Source organism: Oncorhynchus tshawytscha, linkage group LG20 (genome assembly GCF_018296145.1).
Source record: "Oncorhynchus tshawytscha isolate Ot180627B linkage group LG20, Otsh_v2.0, whole genome shotgun sequence".
NCBI classification, from domain to species: Eukaryota; Metazoa; Chordata; class Actinopteri; order Salmoniformes; family Salmonidae; genus Oncorhynchus; species Oncorhynchus tshawytscha.
This window is the reverse complement of record NC_056448.1, coordinates 49,074,861-49,095,308: the sequence shown is the minus strand read 5'-3', so window position 1 is coordinate 49,095,308 and position 20,448 is coordinate 49,074,861. Positions and strand designations below refer to the sequence as shown.

Below are 20,448 nucleotides of genomic sequence, written 5' to 3'. Positions count from 1 at the left end.
TTGAAGAGCAGATTCAATGCATTAGCAGCACAGCCAATGGGTGTGATGTGAGGGTAGGACTCCTCCACTTTCGACCAAGCAGCCTTCATGTTCGCAACATTGTCTGTCACCAGTGCAAATACCTTCTGTGGTCCAAGGTCATCGATGACTTCCTTCAGCTCGTCTGCAATGGAGAGACTGGTGTGTCTGTTGTCCCTTGTGTCTGTGCTCTTGTAGAATACTGGTTGAGGGCTGGAGATGATGTAGTTAATTATTCCTTGCCCACAAACATTCGACCAGCCATCAAAGATGATTGCAATACAGTCTGCTTTCTCTATGATTTGCTTGACCTTCACTTGAACTCTGTTGAACTCTGTTGCATCCAGCAAATGAGTAGATAAAGCATGTCTGGTTGGAGGGGTGTATGCTGGGTGAAGAACATTCAGAAATCTCTTCCAATACACATTGCCTGTGAGCATCAGAGGTGAACCAGTTGCATACAAAGCTCAAGCAAGACATTAATCAGCATTTCTCTGACTACGTTCCTCCATTGAGTAAAAAAAAAAAACTTGGATTCCCGGAGGACCGTGAGCTGTTGCTATCGAATAAGGTGTCTGATTCATCATTTTCACCTGAAATAGAAGTAGAGGGACTTTTGTCAGAGGTTGCTTGTTGTGAGCGCTGAGGGAACTTTATGCACTTGGCCAGATGATTCTGCATCTTTGTTGCATTCTTCACATATGATTTGGCACATTATTTGCAAATGTACACAGCTTTTCCTTCTACATTAGCTGCAGTGAAATGTCTCCACACATCAGATAGTGCCCGTGGTATTTTCCTGTAAAGATTAGAATTGTTTTTGTTGTAAAAAAAACAAATACAATTCCATGTACATATAAATAGTTCAGCAGTTAGATTAAACAACTCCTTTGTAAGATACATGTTTTAAAATGAAACATGTATGGAAACAGGTGAAATAACACTACTCAGTTAGCAGGCTCAAGCAAGCTAAAACCCACATGGTAGTAAAAACTAACTAGCAGAAATTGTTGACAAGTTAGAAATTACTTAAACACACTTTGCTGTAGGCTACTATTTACTAGTTAATTAACAAAAAAATCATGCATGTCATATAAAGTATATTCACCCCACCCAGTATTGTAATCAAAACTTACCAGAAAGAATGTAGTCTTTGGCTCAGATAGTGTAGCAGTGTGGGCTCAATAGCATCTCATTAGTGTGCAAGATCTTGAGAATCAGCTGTACATGTGATGGAAAAATGCACATCTAGAGTATCTGGAGCATCAGCATTTGTGGGTTTGATTCCAGGCTCAAAGTGGCCAGAAACAAAGACCTTTCTTCTAAAACTCGTCAGTCTATTCTTGTTCTGAGAAATGAAGGCTATTCCCTGTGAGAAATTGCCAAGAAACTAAAGATCTCGTACAACGCTGTGTACTACTCCCTTCACAGAACAGCGCAAACTGGCTCTAACAAGAATAGAAAGAAGAGTGGGAGGCCCCGGTGCACAACTGATGAAGAAGACAAGTACATTAGAGTGTCTAGTCCTCAACTGGCAGCTTCATTAAATAGTACCCGCAGAACACCAGTCTCAACGTCAACAGTGAAGAGGTGACTCCAGGATGCTGGCCTTCTAGGCAGAGTTGCAAAGAAAAAGACATCTCAGACTGGCCAATAAAAATAAAAGATTAAGATGGGAAAAATAACACAGACACTGGACAGAGGAACTCTGCCTAGAAGGCCAGCATCCCAGAGACCCAAATCCTGTTTTTGCTTTGTCATTATGGGGTATTGTGATGCCATTATGGAGTATTATGTTGGAGATTGATAAGGAAAAACATTTATTGTAACGTAACAAATGTGGAAAAAGTCAAGGTGTCTGAATACTTTCCGAATGTGCACATATAAAAACGTGGACACCATTTCAAATTAGTAGATTCAGCTATTTCAGCCACACCTGTTGCTGACAGGTGTATAAAAATCCAGCACACAGCCATGCAATCTCCATAGACAAACATTGGTAAGGCCATTCTACTGCCAAAGAGCTCAGTGACGTTCAACATGGCACCGTCATAGGATGCCACCTTTCCAACAAGTCAGTTCGTCTAATTTCTGCCCTGCTAGAGCTGGGTCAACTGTAAGTGCTGTTATTGTCAAGTGGAAAACGTCTAGGAGCAACAACGGTTCAGTCGCGAAGTGGTATGCCACAAAAGCTCACAACAGGACGGCCGAGTGCTGAAAAGCGTATTGATCGTCTGTCCTCGGCTGCAACACTCACTACCAAGTTCCAAACTGGAAGCAACGTCAGCACAATAACTATTCAGGAGCTTCATGAAATGGGTTTCCATGGCCGAGCAGCGGAACACAAGCCTAAGATCACCATGCGTAATGCCAAGCGTCGGCTGGAGTGGTGTTAAGCTTCCCCCCTATTGGACTCTGGAGCAGTGGAAACTGGCCCGTTAGTTCCAGTGAAGGGAATTCTTAACACTACAGCATACAATTACATTCTAGACAATTCTGTGCTTTCAACAATGTGGCAACAGCTTGAGGAAGGCCCTTTCCTGTTTCAGCATGACAATGCCCCCGTGCACAAAGCGAGGTCCATACAGAAATGGTTTGTTTAGATCGGTATGGGAGAACTTGACTGGCCGGCACAGAGCCCTGACCTCAACCTCATCTAACACCTTCGGGATGAATTGGAAGGCTGACTGCGAGCCAGGCCTAATCGCCCAACATCAGTGCCCGACCTCACTAATGCTCTCGTGGCTGAATGGAAACAAGTCCCTGCAGCAATGTTCCAACATCTAGAGGAAAGCCTTCCCAGAAGAGTGGAGGCTGTTATAGCAGCAATGTTCCAACATCTAGAGGAAAGCCTTCCCAGAAGAGTGGAGGCTGTTATTGCAGCAATGTTCCAACATCTAGTGGAAAGCCTTCCCAGAAGAGTGGAGGCTGTTATAGCAGCAATGTTCCAACATCTAGTGGAAAGCCTTCCCAGAAGAGTGGAGGCTGTTATAGCAGCAATGTTCCTACATCTAGAGGAAAGCCTTCCCAGAAGAGTGGAGGCTGTTATAGCAGCAATGTTCCAACATCTAGTGGAAAGCCTTCCCAGAAGAGTAGAGGCTGTTATAGCAGCAATGTTCCAACATCTAGTGGAAAGCCTTCCCAGAAGAGTGGAGGCTGTTATAGCAGCAATGTTCCAACATCTAGTGGAAAGCCTTCCCAGAAGAGTGGAGGCTGTTATAGCAGCAATGTTCCAACATCTAGAGGAAAGCCTTCCCAGAAGAGTAGAGGCTGTTATAGCAGCAATGTTCCAACATCTAGAGGAAAGCCTTCCCAGAAGAGTGGAGGCTGTTATAGCAGTAAAGGAAGGGACCAACTCCATTTGGAATGAGATATTCGACAAGCAGGTGTCCACATACTTTTGTTAGTGTAGTGTAGGCTTCCATGTGTACAGTGTCTCATAGGGGACAAACATCATAAACCAAACGGTGAATCGGTCAGGAGACACACCTCCCAGACTAGAATCTAGTTTTTATAATAATAATAATAATAATGTGCTAATCGGTGGCGCTTTAAAGGGATAATGTGAGATTTTGGTTGTTTATCTACTTACCAGTCAGACAAACTCATGGATACCATTTTTATGTCCCTGTGTGCAGTTTTATTAGGACATTACATTTACTGTTGGATTAAAACATGGCAACTAACAGGGGGTTATATTTAGAATTAACTAATGAGTTTCCACTTCCTCGGGTGATGAATTAGCACCAATTCAATAAGGCCTTCATATAGTATTGGTGTAAATAAAAGATTAAAAAGGAAAATTCAATTCTAATTAACAAAAAAAAAATTGCCTAATTGTCACCCCAAAATTCATGACAATCACTGAATAAGGCTGCATATCCTCCCTTCCAGCATGTTACATGTAACAACGTCTTTATTGAATACCATCTCAGTCGTCTATTGCACCTCTTAATAAAGCTGTGAATTACTTTATACTGACTTCATAAGAGAACTACAAATGTAGTCTATTGGAGGGCCTCCCGGGTGGCCAGTGGTTAAGGGCGCTGTACTGCTGATAACTACTCAAATGTAGTCTATTGGAGGGCCTCCCGGGTGGCCCAGTGGTTAAGGGCGCTGTACTGCTGATAACTACAAATGTAGTCTATTGGAGGGCCTCCCGGGTGGCCCAGTGGTTAAGGGCGCTGTACTGCTGATAACTACAAATGTAGTCTATTGGAGGGCCTCCCGGGTGGCCCAGTGGTTAAGGGCGCTGTACTGCTGATAACTACAAATGTAGTCTATTGGAGGGCCTCCCGGGTGGCCCAGTGGTTAAGGGCGCTGTACTGCTGATAACTACAAATGTAGTCTATTGGAGGGCCTCCCGGGTGGCCCAGTGGTTAAGGGCGCTGTACTGCAGATAACTACAAATGTAGTCTATTGGAGGGCCTCCCGGGTGGCCCAGTGGTTAAGGGCGCTGTACTGCAGATAACTACTCAAATGTAGTCTATTGGAGGGCCTCCCGGGTGGCCCAGTGGTTAAGGGCGCTGTACTGCAGATAACTACTCAAATGTAGTCTATTGGAGGGCCTCCCGGGTGGCCCAGTGGTTAAGGGCGCTGTACTGCAGATAACTACAAATGTAGTCTATTGGAGGGCCTCCCGGGTGGCCCAGTGGTTAAGGGCGCTGTACTGCAGATAACTACTCAAATGTAGTCTATTGGAGGGCCTCCCGGGTGGCCCAGTGGTTAAGGGCGCTGTACTGCAGATAACTACTCAAATGTAGTCTATTGGAGGGCCTCCCGGGTGGCCCAGTGGTTAAGGGCGCTGTACTGCAGATAACTACTCAAATGTAGTCTATTGGAGGGCCTCCCGGGTGGCCCAGTGGTTAAGGGCGCTGTACTGCAGATAACTACTCAAATGTAGTCTATTGGAGGGCCTCCCGGGTGGCCCAGTGGTTAAGGGCGCTGTACTGCAGATAACTACTCAAATGTAGTCTATTGGAGGGCCTCCCGGGTGGCCCAGTGGTTAAGGGCGCTGTACTGCAGATAACTACTCAAATGTAGTCTATTGGAGGGCCTCCCGGGTGGCCCAGTGGTTAAGGGCGCTGTACTGCAGATAACTACAAATGTAGTCTATTGTTTCACGCTGCAGAATCTTTTTGGGGGGGGCCACCGACTGAAATATTCCTGCCGTTCATACAGCCCAGTGTGGATCCCTGTCTGTCAGACAGCCCAGTGTGGATCCCTGTCTGTCAGACAGCCCAGTGTGGATCCCTGTCTGTCAGACAGCCCAGTGTGGATCCCTGTCTGTCAGACAGCCCAGTGTGGATCCCTGTCTGTCAGACAGCCCAGTGTGGATCCCTGTCTGTCAGACAGCCCAGTGTGGATCCCTGTCTGTCAGACAGCACAGTGTGGATCCCTGTCTGTCAGACAGCACAGTGTGGATCCCTGTCTGTATATATACATACATACATACATACATACATACACACACACACACCCACACACACACACACACACACACACTAGTATGCCTTGGATGCAGTGTATAAAACTGTTAATACCAGCGAGTTCCTCACTTCAATACTACACATAAACATATTTATTAGACAGATTGTAGAAATGTCAAAAACATGAATATTAATGAACAGTTTGTTCTAATAATACATCAAGTCAAGCTCTTACCTATAAACAACCTGGCATCTACGTTGGGATATTTGCCCAGGAGCTTTTTACACACATCAACGGCTGGGTCGTCATAGTCCTGCACACATAACAGGATCTCATACTGGGGAGAGAAACACAGACAGAGAGAAACATTAGTAAAATACTGTAGAGAGTCTAAGGCATTAGTTTTTAAAAAACGTCCTGCAACATGGTTTGTTAAATTAAATCAAATGTAATTTCACACATTTCACGCTCCAGTAATATAATTTATTTTTGTACCGTTTGAGACGAGACTTTTTCTTTGCTGTAAAGCCTGTAGTGAAGCTCCTCTGTCACTCAGAGGCCACGTGACAGCAAACTTGCAATTGAAAAGCCTACACAGACAGGCCTGTGCTCTTGGTTATTTTTATTTATTTAACTAGGCAAGTCAGTTAAAACTTCTGCAGGATTGGTGGGTCCCCTGCGTGACGGTTGAGTTAACCGCAGCTAATGCGTTAGCATGAGGTTGAGTTAACCGAAGCTAATGCGTTAGCATGAGGTTGAGTTAACGGAAGCTAATGCTTTAGCATGAGGTTGAGTTAACGGAAGCTAATGCTTTAGCATGAGGTTGAGTTAACGGAAGCTAATGCTTTAGCATGAGGTTGAGTTAACGGAAGCTAATGCTTTAGCATGAGGTTGAGTTAACGGAAGCTAATGCGTTAGCATGAGGTTGAGTTAACGGAAGCTAATGCGTTAGCATGAGGTTGAGTTAACGGAAGCTAATGCTTTAGCATGAGGTTGAGTTAACGGAAGCTAATGCTTTAGCATGAGGTTGAGTTAACGGAAGCTAATGCTTTAGCATGAGGTTGAGTTAACGGAAGCTAATGCTTTAGCATGAGGTTGAGTTAACGGAAGCTAATGCTTTAGCATGAAGTTGTAAGTAACATTTCCCAGGACATAGACATGTCTGATATTGAAAGAAAGCTTACATTCTTGTTAATCTAACTGCATTGCCCAATTTACAGTAGCTATTACAGTGAAATAATACCATGCTACTGTTTGAGGAGAGTGCACAGTTTTGAACTTGAAAAGTAATTAATAAAGAAATTAGGCACATTTGGGCAGTCTTGATACAACATTTTGAACAGAAATGCAATGTGGATTAGGATAAAACTTAGCACGTGCACTGTTGCCAATATCTAAATTGCACCTGGGCTGGAATAATACATTATGGCCTTTCTCTTGCATTTCAAAGATGGAATTTTTTTTTTCTTTGTATTTTCTTTTACCAGATTTAAAGTGTTATATTCTCCTACATTCCTTTCACATTTCCACAAACTTCAAAGTGTTTCCTTTCAAATGGTACCAAGAATATGCATATCCTTGCTTCAGGTCCTGAGCTACAGGCAGTTAGATTTGGGTCCTGAGCTACAGGCAGTTAGATTTGGGTCCTGAGCTACAGGCAGTTAGATTTGGGTCCTGAGCTACAGGCAGTTAGATTTGGGTCCTGAGCTACAGGCAGTTAGATTTGGGAATTATATTTTAGGAGGAAATTGAAGAAAAAAAAGGGCCAATCCATAAGAGGTTTTCAGAACAAATTCTTATTTACAATGATGGCCTAGGAACAGTGGGTTAAACTGCCTTGTTCAGGGGCAGAACGACAGATTTTTACCTTGTCAGCTCGGGGATTCGATCCATCAACCTTTCGGTTACTGGCCCAACGCTCTAACCACTAGGCTACCTGCTGGTTACTGGCCCAACGCTCTATCCACTAGGCTACCTGCTGGTTACTGGCCCAACGCTCTATCCACTAGGCTACCTGCTGGTTACTGGCCCAACGCTCTAACCACTAGGCTACCTGCTGGTTACTGGCCCAACGCTCTAACCACTAGGCTACCTGCTGGTTACTGGCTAACCACTAGGCTAGGCTACCTGCTGGTTACTGGCCCAACGCTCTAACCACTAGGCTACCTGCTGGTTACTGGCCCAACGCTCTAACCACTAGGCTACCTGCTGGTTACTGGCCCAACGCTCTAACCACTAGGCTACCTGCTGGTTACTGGCCCAACGCTCTAACCACTAGGCTAACTGGCCCAACGCTCTAACCACTAGGCTACCTGCTGGTTACTGGCTCTAACCACTAGGCTACGCTCTAACCACTAGGCTACCTGCTGGTTACTGGCCCAACGCTCTAACCACTAGGCTACCTGCTGGTTACTGGCTCTAACCACAACGCTAACCACTAGGCTACCTGCTGGTTACTGGCCCAACGCTCTAACCACTAGGCTACCTGCTGGTTACTGGCCCAACGCTCTAACCACTAGGCTACCTGCTGCCCCAGGCAATGAAATGATAATGTATCAAAAGTTGCGTGCTCTGCACGCTGCTCCAACGTATCAACGCTGCTCAACAGGTGCTGCATCCCACTCGTCATCACGGCTACTTCATTGTTTTTGTTTTATAACAGACTAGCCTTAACCCATCCCTCCTCACGTCATGTTGAAGTGATGTATGTACCGTGGTATAATGTTGACGCAAATCAACATCAAGTAATAGTTGTGAAAGGCTAACGTTGTGTCAATCATCTGGTTTGGTTGGTAACCTGCACCAACATCAAGGATACTTTGTGTAATGTTTTCACAAGTATATTGAACAAGTTGTTGCTACAGGAATCTGCACTTGTAGCTACAGAAGTACTTGTTCTACAGGAAGCAGCACGTAGTACTTGTTCTACAGGAAGCAGCACGTAGTACTTGTTCTACAGGAAGCTGCACGTAGTACTTGTTCTACAGGAAGCAGCACGTAGTACTTGTTCTACAGGAAGCAGCACATAGTACTTGTTCTACAGGAAGCAGCACGTAGTACTTGTTCTACAGGAAGCAGCACGTAGTACTTGTTCTACAGGAAGCAGCACGTAGTACTTGCTTGCTGTGCCTGCAACCTATAATGCATGACTTTGCCCTGTCTAACTGCACTGCAACATTCTAACAGCAGACTGATAGAGAGTCACTGAAACATTGTGGCGAGACCGTCTGGGAGAGAAACAGTGTTGTTCGTACCGTGGGGTAGTTATGCTCAAGCCTATAGAAGAGGTTCCAATTAGGAAAAAGACATGTAGGATATAGAACTGGTCGTACCGTGGGGGGATAGGGTATAGACATGTAGGATATAGAACTGGTCGTACCGTGGGGGATAGGGTATAGACATGTAGGATATGAACTGGTCGTACCGTGGGGGGATAGGGTATAGACATGTAGGATATAGAACTGGTCGTACCGTGGGGGATAGGGTATAGACATGTAGGATATAGAACTGGTCGTACCGTGGGGGATAGGGTATAGACATGTAGGATATAGAACTGGTCGTACGTGGGGGGATAGGGTATAGACATGTAGGATATAGAACTGGTCGTACCGTGGGGGATAGGGTATAGACATGTAGGATATAGAACTGGTAGTACCGTGGGGGATAGGGTATAGACATGTAGGATATAGAACTGGTAGTACCGTGGGGGATAGGGTATAGACATGTAGGATATAGAACTGGTCGTACCGTGGGGGGATAGGGTATAGACATGTAGGATATAGAACTGGTCGTACCGTGGGGGGATAGGGTATAGACATGTAGGATATAGAACTGGTAGTACCGTGGGGTAGTCGAGCTCAAAGAAAGTCTCCAGGTTATTGATGAGGTTGGGGTCTACTCCTTTCAGAGGCTTCAGTAGAGAGACCCCCGACAGCTTACTGTAGGGCTGCTTGTCAGGGCTCTTCTTATTGAGACAGAGTCGGCTACAGGAGAGACAGACAAGCACAATTACAACGTTATTGTCAGGGCTCGTCTTATTGAGACAGAGTCGGCTACAGGAGAGACAGACAAGCACAACTGTTACTTATACTTCTGCGTGCGCTGCTGCATTGTAGGGGTAAGGCCTAGGCAACCAAAGACTTGTTTGTTGCTTGTTTCAGCAAGAGGCAACGAAGTTTAATAACGCTGTTAAGAGTCTATGTTACCACAGAACGGACTCAACCACACGAATAGGGCTGGGCGAAATGGCCAGAAAAATCATATTTAGATTTTTTTTCAAACTTAACAGCAATTGACGAGATAATATTGATAAATATTATACATCTATAAAAAAACAAATGTTCTCTAAAGAAGCTTTGTTGTACAATTAAAAAGGTAAAAATACCCCACATTTCAAACAGCAATAATCTAATGAATTCAGTGTTTATGAAATCAGGCTAATAATATCATTATTTTATCAAAATAGTTTAACCTGTTGTTTGTTATTGTTACAATAACCAGTGATCTGGCTTTCAGGTCGATCTACGAAAACAACCTTTTTGTTCAATTTAACCACATCCACGCACATCCACTAATAAATACTTGCTACTGTATATAGCCTGTCTTCTTACTGTTGTTTTATTTCTTTACTTATCTACTGTTCACCTAATACCTTTTTTTTTGCACTATTGGTTAGAGCCTGTAAGTCAGCACTTCACTGTAAGGTCTACCTGTTGTATTCGGCGCACGTGACAAATAAACTTTGATTTGAAAGACCAACTTCTGGTAGCAGGCAGTATAGATCATTAACACGGCCTCATAAACAATCTCTCAAGCACAAGTCCACATGCTATTGAGTAGCCAGCTAAACTTCATATTTAAAGTCCAGCCAAATGTTTTAACAACAAGCCTGTTGACTTTGTTTACATGTTGAAATCAAGTGGCCTACCTGGATAAGATGCTTATTTCTCAGAATGAGAAGCCAATTCTTTATAAAAACAAAGTGTATTTTTATGCGCACTGAACATGTATAAAATGAAACACAGACGAGACAGGAAGCACATAAGGGTCTGCTCTGTTCATTGATCCTCTCGTTTTAGTAGGATCTGCTCTGTTCATTGATCCTCTCGTTTTAGTAGGATCTGCTCTGTTCATTGATCCTCTCGTTTTAGTAGGATCTGCTCTGTTCATTGATCCTCTCGTTTTAGTAGGATCTGCTCTGTTCATTGATCTTCTCGTTTTAGTAGGATCTGCTCTGTTCATTGATCCTCTCGTTTTAGTAGGATCTGCTCTGTTCATTGATCCTCTCGTTTTAGTAGGGTCTGCTCTGTTCATTGATCCTCTCGTTTTAGTAGGATCTGCTCTGTTCATTGATCCTCTCGTTTTAGTAGGATCTGCTCTGTTCATTGATCCTCTCGTTTTAGTAGGATCTGCTCTGTTCATTGATCCTCTCGTTTTAGTAGGGATCTGCTCTGTTCATTGATCCTCTCGTTTTAGTAGGATCTGCTCTGTTCATTGATCCTCTCGTTTTAGTAGGATCTGCTCTGTTCATTGATCCTCTCGTTTTAGTAGGATCTGCTCTGTTCATTGATCCTCTCGTTTTAGTAGGATCTGCTCTGTTCATTGATCCTCTCGTTTTAGTAGGATCTGCTCTGTTCATTGATCTTCTCGTTTTAGTAGGGTCTGCTCTGTTCATTGATCCTCTCGTTTTAGTAGGATCTGCTCTGTTCATTGATCCTCTCGTTTTAGTAGGATCTGCTCTGTTCATTGATCCTCTCGTTTTAGTAGGATCTGCTCTGTTCGTTTTTGATCCTGTTCATTGATCCTCGTTTTAGTAGGATCTGCTCTGTTCATTGATCCTCTCGTTTTAGTAGGATCTGCTCTGTTCATTGATCTCTCGTTTTAGTAGGATCTGCTCTGTTCATTGATCCTCTCGTTTTAGTAGGATCTGCTCTGTTCATTGATCCTCTCGTTTTAGTAGGATCTGCTCTGTTCATTGATCCTCTCGTTTTAGTAGGATCTGCTCTGTTCATTGATCCTCTCGTTTTAGTAGGATCTGCTCTGTTCATTGATCCTCTCGTTTTAGTAGGATCTGCTCTGTTCATTGATCCTCTCGTTTTAGTAGGATCTGCTCTGTTCATTGATCCTCTCGTTTTAGCAGGGTCTGCTCTGTTCATTGATCCTCTCGTTTTAGCAGGGTCTGCTCTGTTCATTGATCCTCTCGTTTTAGTAGGATCTGCTCTGTTCATTGATCCTCTCGTTTTAGTAGGATCTGCTCTGTTCATTGATCCTCTCGTTTTAGTAGGATCTGCTCTGTTCATTGATCCTCTCGTTTTAGTAGGATCTGCTCTGTTCATTGATCCTCTCGTTTTAGTAGGATCTGCTCTGTTCATTGATCCTCTCGTTTTAGTAGGATCTGCTCTGTTCATTGATCCTCTCGTTTTAGTAGGATCTGCTCTGTTCATTGATCCTCTCGTTTTAGTAGGATCTGCTCTGTTCATTGATCCTCTCGTTTTAGTAGGATCTGCTCTGTTCATTGATCCTCTCGTTTTAGTAGGATCTGCTCTGTTCATTGATCCTCTCGTTTTAGTAGGATCTGCTCTGTTCATTGATCCTCTCGTTTTAGTAGGATCTGCTCTGTTCATTGATCCTCTCGTTTTAGTAGGATCTGCTCTGTTCATTGATCCTCTCGTTTTAGTAGGATCTGCTCTGTTCATTGATCCTCTCGTTTTAGTAGGATCTGCTCTGTTCATTGATCCTCTCGTTTTAGTAGGATCTGCTCTGTTCATTGATCTTCTCGTTTTAGTAGGGTCTGCTCTGTTCATTGATCTTCTCGTTTTAGTAGGATCTGCTCTGTTCATTGATCCTCTCGTTTTAGTAGGATCTGCTCTGTTCATTGATCCTCTCGTTTTAGTAGGATCTGCTCTGTTCATTGATCCTCTCGTTTTAGTAGGATCTGCTCTGTTCATTGATCCTCTCGTTTTAGTAGGATCTGCTCTGTTCATTGATCCTCTCGTTTTAGTAGGATCTGCTCTGTTCATTGATCCTCTCGTTTTAGTAGGGTCTGCTCTGTTCATTGATCCTCTCGTTTTAGTAGGGTCTGCTCTGTTCATTGATCTTCTTGTTTTAGTAGGATCTGCTCTGTTCATTGATCTTCTCGTTTTAGTAGGATCTGCTCTGTTCATTGATCTTCTCGTTTTAGTAGGATCTGCTCTGTTCATTGATCCTCTCGTTTTAGTAGGATCTGCTCTGTTCATTGATCCTCTCGTTTTAGTAGGATCTGCTCTGTTCATTGATCCTCTCGTTTTAGTAGGATCTGCTCTGTTCATTGATCTTCTCGTTTTAGTAGGATCTGCTCTGTTCATTGATCCTCTCGTTTTAGTAGGATCTGCTCTGTTCATTGATCTTCTCGTTTTAGTAGGATCTGCTCTGTTCATTGATCCTCTCGTTTTAGTAGGATCTGCTCTGTTCATTGATCCTCTCGTTTTAGTAGGATCTGCTCTGTTCATTGATCCTCTCGTTTTAGTAGGATCTGCTCTGTTCATTGATCCTCTCGTTTTAGTAGGATCTGCTCTGTTCATTGATCCTCTCGTTTTAGTAGGGTCTGCTCTGTTCATTGATCCTCTCGTTTTAGTAGGATCTGCTCTGTTCATTGATCCTCTCGTTTTAGTAGGATCTGCTCTGTTCATTGATCTTCTCGTTTTAGTAGGATCTGCTCTGTTCATTGATCTTCTCGTTTTAGTAGGATCTGCTCTGTTCATTGATCCTCTCGTTTTAGTAGGATCTGCTCTGTTCATTGATCTTCTCGTTTTAGTAGGATCTGCTCTGTTCATTGATCCTCTCGTTTTAGTAGGATCTGCTCTGTTCATTGATCCTCTCGTTTTAGTAGGATCTGCTCTGTTCATTGATCCTCTCGTTTTAGTAGGATCTGCTCTGTTCATTGATCCTCTCGTTTTAGTAGGATCTGCTCTGTTCATTGATCTTCTCGTTTTAGTAGGATCTGCTCTGTTCATTGATCCTCTCGTTTTAGTAGGATCTGCTCTGTTCATTGATCCTCTCGTTTTAGTAGGATCTGCTCTGTTCATTGATCTTCTCGTTTTAGTAGGATCTGCTCTGTTCATTGATCCTCTCGTTTTAGTAGGATCTGCTCTGTTCATTGATCCTCTCGTTTTAGTAGGATCTGCTCTGTTCAACATGTTGGGAGTTGAGACATAAATAGGGTATTATTAGAAAGGTCATGGTCTCCTCTATTACAGTCAAATAGTGTCTCTATGTTTCGGGGTCCATATGACCGATTCTGTTGTAGCAAACCTCAAATAGCGAGTTGAATCTGCTCGTTGTCAGAGAACAAGATATCTTTTGTCTTCTGTTGTTGTTGTTGTGAGCGGCAGAGGGAGGGGCTTGGCGTCTGTGGAGAGAGAAGGTGCACAGTGCACAGAAGGAGATGAGACCAAAGACACAGAACGCTTTAAAAAAATGTAAAAAAATGTAAATAAAAACCTTGATTCTTGCGCTATACTTTAAGCAATAAGGCACGAGGAGGTGTGGTATATGGCCAATATACCACGGCTAAGGGCTGTTCTTAAGCACGACGCAATGTGGAGTGCCTGGATACAGCCCTTAGCCGTGGTACATTGGCAATTATACCACAACCCCTCGTGCCTTATTGCTATTATAAACTGGTTACCAATGTAATTAGAGCAGTAAAAATAAATGTTTTGTCATACCTGTGGTCTGATATACTACGGCTGTCAGCCAATCAGCACTCAGGCCTAGAACCATCCAGTTTATAATAGGCATTTGGAACGTTGCGCTAAAACGAACATTTGAATTATATGGATATAATCGCCGATCCCTACTTTCCATTTTTCTAACTGTTAACGACGATGACATAGTGCTGGACTCCAAAATCATTTATTCCTCGACCCCCTGCCACGGCGATTCCCATTTCTGAGTGTCAACATTCGATTCTGCAAGGAATCGGGCTCCTAAGATTCAGTCTTTTTGAAACGGAGGAGATTGATTAGTTGCCATACTTCGGAGCGACACTGAACACTGGCATCCTTCGTAGCGACCTAGCGAGAGACAGAAAGAGAGAGGAGGGACACAGAACACTGGCATCCTTCGTAGCGACCTAGCGAGAGACAGAAAGAGAGAGGAGGGACACTGAACACTGGCATCCTTCGTAGCGACCTAGCGAGAGACAGAAAGAGAGGAGGAGGGACACTGAACACTGGCATCCTTCGTAGCGACCTAGCGAGAGACAGAAAGAGAGAGGAGGGACACAGAACACTGGCATCCTTCGTAGCGACCTAGCGAGAGACAGAAAGAGAGAGGAGGGACACAGAACACTGGCATCCTTCGTAGCGACCTAGCGAGAGACAGAAAGAGAGAGGAGGGACACAGAACACTGGCATCCTTCGTAGCGACCTAGCGAGAGACGGAAAGAGAGAGGAGGGACACAGAACACTGGCATCCTTCGTAGCGACCTAGCGAGAGACAGAAAGAGAGAGGAGGGACACAGAACACTGGCATCCTTCGTAGCGACCTAGCGAGAGACAGAAAGAGAGAGGAGGGACACAGAACACTGGCATCCTTCGTAGCGACCTAGCGATAGATGGAAAGAGAGGGGACACAACACAGGCAGGTCGGCCAACATGCAGACAGTCAGAACCATGGCCTAGGCCTACCATGGCCTAGGCCTACCATGGCCTACCATGGCCTACCATGGCCTACCATGGCCTACCATGGCCTACCATGGCCTAGGCCTACCATGGCCTACCATGGCCTAGGCCTACCATGGCCTAGGCCTACCATGGCCTACCATGGCCTAGGCCTACCATGGCCTACCATGGCCTAGGCCTACCATGGCCTACCATGGCCTAGGCCTACCATGGCCTACCATGGCCTAGGCCTACCATGGCCTACCATGGCCTAGGCCTACCATGGCCTACCATGGCCTACCATGGCCTACCATGGCCTACCATGGCCTACCATGGCCTAGGCCTACCATGGCCTACCATGGCCTAGGCCTACCATGGCCTAGGCCTACCATGGCCTACCATGGCCTAGGCCTACCATGGCCTACCTATTGGCAATTAAAAGCTGTCCCTTGCAATACACTGCTGTATCTCGCAATTTCTTGACTTGGCTTGCAATGTCTCACAACTTCTGTAAAGCAGGTCCTATCATTAATGAATAAGCTAGGATATTGATATGAGTGAGATGCAACACTTGGCTCTCACACAGTATCTGAGCATGTGCAAGGGTTTGCTGTTAGCCAGGGCACATAAACAGATGCAAAATGGAACCTCCTAGCTTCAACGCTCTTCGTTGTTGCGGAAACTGACCCACTTGGCGGTTTACATAATAAAAACATTTTGATTAGGGATTTTAGGATGTTTTAAAGCTGCAATCTGTCACTTTTTGGGCAATCTGACCAAATTCACATAGAAATGTGAGTTATAGATCTGTCAGTCATTGAAGCCAAGTCTATATTCCATGTGTGTTATTTCTATGCTATCTGTGCTTAAGTTTTGCTTTTGCATCTTTTACGTTTGGTTTTGTCCACCAGCTTCAAACAGCTGATAATACAATATTTTGAGATATGGAACATATATTTCACAGAGGTTTAGAGGTACAATGCCTCCCGGGTGATGTTGTACCACAACGACCTGCTCCACTACAGCCCCATCGATGAGAATGGGGCCTACTCGGTCCTCCTTTTCCTGTAGTCCACAATCATCTCCTTTGTCTTGATCACGTTGAGGGAGAGGTTGTTATCCTGGCACCTCACGACCAGGTCTCTGACCTCCTCCCTATAGGCTGTCTCGTCGTTGAGGGAGAGGTTGTTGTCCTGGCACCACACGACCAGGTCTCTAACCTCCTCCCTATAGGCTTGTCTCATTGTTATCGGTGTTCAGGCCTACCACTGTTGTGTTGTCGGCAAACTTAATGATGGTGTTGGAGTCGTGCTTGGCCACGCAGTCATGAGTGAACAGGAAGTACAGGAGGGGACTAAGCGCACACCCCTGAGGGGCCCCCCATGTTGAGGATCAGCGTGGCGAATGTGTTGTTGTCTACCTGGTCAGAGTTGCCAAATGGAGGGCGAGGGAGAGCTTAGTTCCGCGTCTCTGTGTGTGGAGTAAAGGTGGCCTAGAGGTTTCTTTCCACTCTTGTTGCACATGTAACAGTTTCCCTGCATTAAAGTCCCCGGCCACTAGGAGCGCCACCTCTGGATCAGCATTTTCTTGTTTGCTTATGGCCTTATAGAGTTGGTTGAGTGCGGTCTTCGTGCCAGCATCGGTTTGTAGTGGTAAATAGACGGCTACGAATAATATAGATGAGAACTTTCTTGGTAAATAGTGTAGTCTACAGCTTATCATGAGATACTCTACCTCAGGTGAGCAAAACCTTGAGACTTCCTTAATATTTGATTTCGCACACCGGCTGTTGTTGACAAATAGATACAGACCACCACCCCTTGTCTTACCGGAGGCAGCTGTTCTATCTTGCTGATGAACGGAAAACCCAACCAGCTGCATGATATCCGTGTCGTCGTTCAGCCCCGATTCGGTGAAAAATAAGATATTACAGTTTTTAATGACCTGTTGGTAGGATAGTCTTGAACCGAGCTCAAATGTATAAACTTTTAAACCATGTTTCCTCCAACTACAGTCTATGCTACCCTGACCTGTTCACCGGACGTTCTACCTGTCCCAGACCTGCTGTTTTCAACTCTCTAGAGACAGCAGGAGCGGTGGAGATACTCTCAATGATCAGCTATGAAAAGCCAACTGACATTTACTCCTGAGGTGCTGACTTGTTGCAACCTCGACAACCACTGTGATTATTATTATTTGACCCTGCTGGTCATCTATGAACATTTGAGCATCTTGGCCATGTTCTGTTATAATCTCCACCCGGCACAGCCAGAAGAGGACTGGCCACCCCTCATAGCCTGGTTCCTCTCTAGGTTTCTTCCTAGGTTTTGGCCTTTCTAGGGAGTTTTTCCTAGCAACCGTGCTTCTACACCTGCATTGCTTGCTGTTTGGGGTTTTAGGCTGGGTTTCTGTACAGCACTTTGAGATATCAGCTAAATACATTTGATTTGATCACCACACATGAAGTTCGCTCCCAGGAAATAAAAGTTATTTGGAACGGCAGAGGGGTTTGGAACTCTTTGTTATTGGTCTATTAACCACATGATGAAGTCACCTGGGAAAGACTAAACTCCCGCCTATACAAACCTGCTGACTAGAAGGTCCTGTCTAGATAGTTGCTGGTTGAAAAAACAAAAGCAGGATTAACACTGATAAATAAAATAAAATCACATCGACAGAACTGGGCCTTTTAAAAACTTACAGAAAGCAAATCATTTATCCAAAACTAAATATAAGTGTTGATACTAGTTGTGTTTTGATGCATTTGATGTAAGCAGCAAACCCATTAGCTACACATGTATACATTACAATGGTCAGCCTCCCCATCCATTAGCTATAGTGGTGAACTGAAAAGGGTTCCACATCTCCAAGAACACCACATCTCTCCTGTCCAGACTCATGTGTGCATCCCAAATGGCACCCTATTCAGTTCACTACTTTAGACCAGATCCCTATATAGTGCACTACTTTAGACCAGAGCCCTATTCCCTATATAGTGCACTACTTTTGACCAGAGGACATATTGCACTACATAGAAGGGAATAGAGAGGCATTTCGTGGGCACCCCCCAACACTTGATTTTACCTTTATTTAACTAGGCAAGTCAGTTAAGAACAAATTCTTATTAACTGCCTGTTCAGGGGCACCTTGTCAGCTCGGGGGTTTGAAATTGCAACCTTCCGGTTACTAGTCCACCGCTCTAACCACTAGGCTACCCTGCCACCCCAACTTCCCTATCCCAGGCTCTGAGTAAAGAATTTACAAATCAGCTATGTCTATGTACATATGAGTAAGAGCCTACATCTGTCGAGACTCAAAACTAGTAGTTAGAAATGAAATACTATCTACATCTGTCGAGACTCAAAACTAGTAGTTAGAAATGAAATACTATCTACATCTGTCGAGACTCAAAACTAGTAGTTAGAAATGAAATACTATCTACATCTGTCGAGACTCAAAACTAGTAGTTAGAAATGAAATACTATCTACATCTGTCGAGACTCAAAACTAGTAGTTAGAAATGAAATACTATCTACATCTGTCGAGACTCAAAACTAGTAGTTAGAAATGAAATACTATCTACATCTGTCGAGACTCAAAACTAGTAGTTAGAAATGAAATACTATCTACATCTGTCGAGACTCAAAACTAGTAGTTAGAAATGAAATACTATCTACATCTGTCGAGACTCAAAACTAGTAGTTAGAAATGAAATACTATCTACATCTGTCGAGACTCAAAACTAGTAGTTAGAAATGAAATACTATCTACATCTGTCGAGACTCAAAACTAGTAGTTAGAAATGAAATACTATCTACATCTGTCGAGACTCAAAACTAGTAGTTAGAAATGAAATACTATCTACATCTGTCGAGACTCAAAACTAGTAGTTAGTATTTCATTTCTATCTACATCTGTCTAGACTCAAAACTAGTATTTAGTATTTCATTTTACAATGGTTCGTGTAATGTGCACATGAGCAGCTAGAACACATTGATAGTTTATTTCCTTCCTGTCAGCAAATCTGATTTAGTGTCTGAACTCTGTCTAGAGAGGTTTGTGCCTGAGACAGAAACGGGGCTGACCTAAAAAAAAAGGATGGCTCCACCTCGTAGAGTTGAATCGACTAACTCGCCATCAAATAGGGGGTTACGGTGCTTTCTCACGGTAATGAAAATGACAAGAGGTAACGGGTGTCCTTATCCCCAAGAGCGGGTACTGCTAGATACCAAGCCACTGGGTAAAGTAACCATCTAGTTACTGTAGATCACACCACATCAGAAACACAAGGAAGCGCTGGGAAACACCGGTTTAAACAACAAGTAGCATTAGTTACCAGTATCTTTGGTAGTATCTTACAAAATAGTTAGCAAACAACTGTTACTAGTGACGTTTTTAGTTAACCAACTTTACAGTGCCCACTTAACCTTAGTTAGGTAACTAGTCAGCTGACTTCAGTGTTTCTCTCGCCGTGTGGTTCACGGTGACTAGTTAGTTATATGCGAGGTTAGGAGTACTAAAACAAAATCAGTATATCGGCATAGAGAACTAGTTAGATAGATAGCAAGCTGCTACTATTGGACAACTTTGAGTTGCCCACCGTTAGCTTGCTTCCCTTGTGTTGAGCGACTTACCCAGCCGACTGAACTCAACGCGTTACGGTTGGGACGGAGGTAACTACTACTGATTTCAGCACCCAAACAATAGGCCGGAATTACGCATAATAATGTCCTGTGTAAAATTGCAGGCTATTCTTTGGGTGCTGAAATCGTTCGTTTTTAATTAAAAACTTCATTTGATGTGACTCAGAGCTCATCTCTGTCCACACTCATGTTAGTTACGGATCAAGTCGTCGGTTAAATCGGCTCCGGTACTAAAACCAGGCAATACTTACACATAGATGATGGACATGAAATGCATAAACCAGAGTACGAGAAAAAGAATGAATCCAAAGACGGAGAGCCCTTGCATGGCAAGATCCACAAGGTCCATGTTTGCGCCTTGTTGTTGTAGCGACACCACGGGTGTAAATACCCACGCAGACTGGTGAGCGAGTCACCGAGGTACAGACTCTGCTCCAAAACGTCGCATAAGGTACGAACTGGGCGGGGTACGGCACTTCCGCCCATGACAACAGTAGTCTTCTGACTCAAAAAAAGACCTCGAGTCCTTAGAACAGAGAACCACGTCTCTCTCGTCCACTACTACAGATCATATTGCGCTATATTGCAGACATCGGACAATCGAGCAAGGGGGTACAGTATCACATTACAAGGACCTTAAGGGACATACATATACTTACAATTCTAACAGATTTTTTGTTAGTAGAGCATTTAACCGTCTTAAAATACAGTTTAAT

At 44.0% G+C, this 20,448-nt stretch overlaps 1 protein-coding gene across 2 annotated transcripts in view; it reads right to left on the bottom strand.

Annotated features, from left to right (window-relative positions):
* Positions 1-20,248, bottom strand: part of LOC112219878 (ceramide glucosyltransferase-like) — a 35,399-nt gene extending 15,151 nt beyond the window's left edge. The window contains exons 1-3 of one of the 2 annotated variants that reach the window (XM_042302774.1): positions 19,984-20,248; positions 9,290-9,431; positions 5,683-5,785 (exon numbers count right to left, since the gene is read on the bottom strand). In XM_042302774.1, the coding sequence (XP_042158708.1) occupies positions 5,683-5,785; positions 9,290-9,431; positions 19,984-20,081 (343 nt within the window). In that variant the 5' untranslated portion in view covers positions 20,082-20,248. The remainder of the gene's footprint in view (positions 1-5,682; positions 5,786-9,289; positions 9,432-19,983) is intronic. The other variant, XM_042302773.1, reaches the window with a different exon arrangement.
* Between the last annotated feature and the right edge of the window lie 200 nt (positions 20,249-20,448).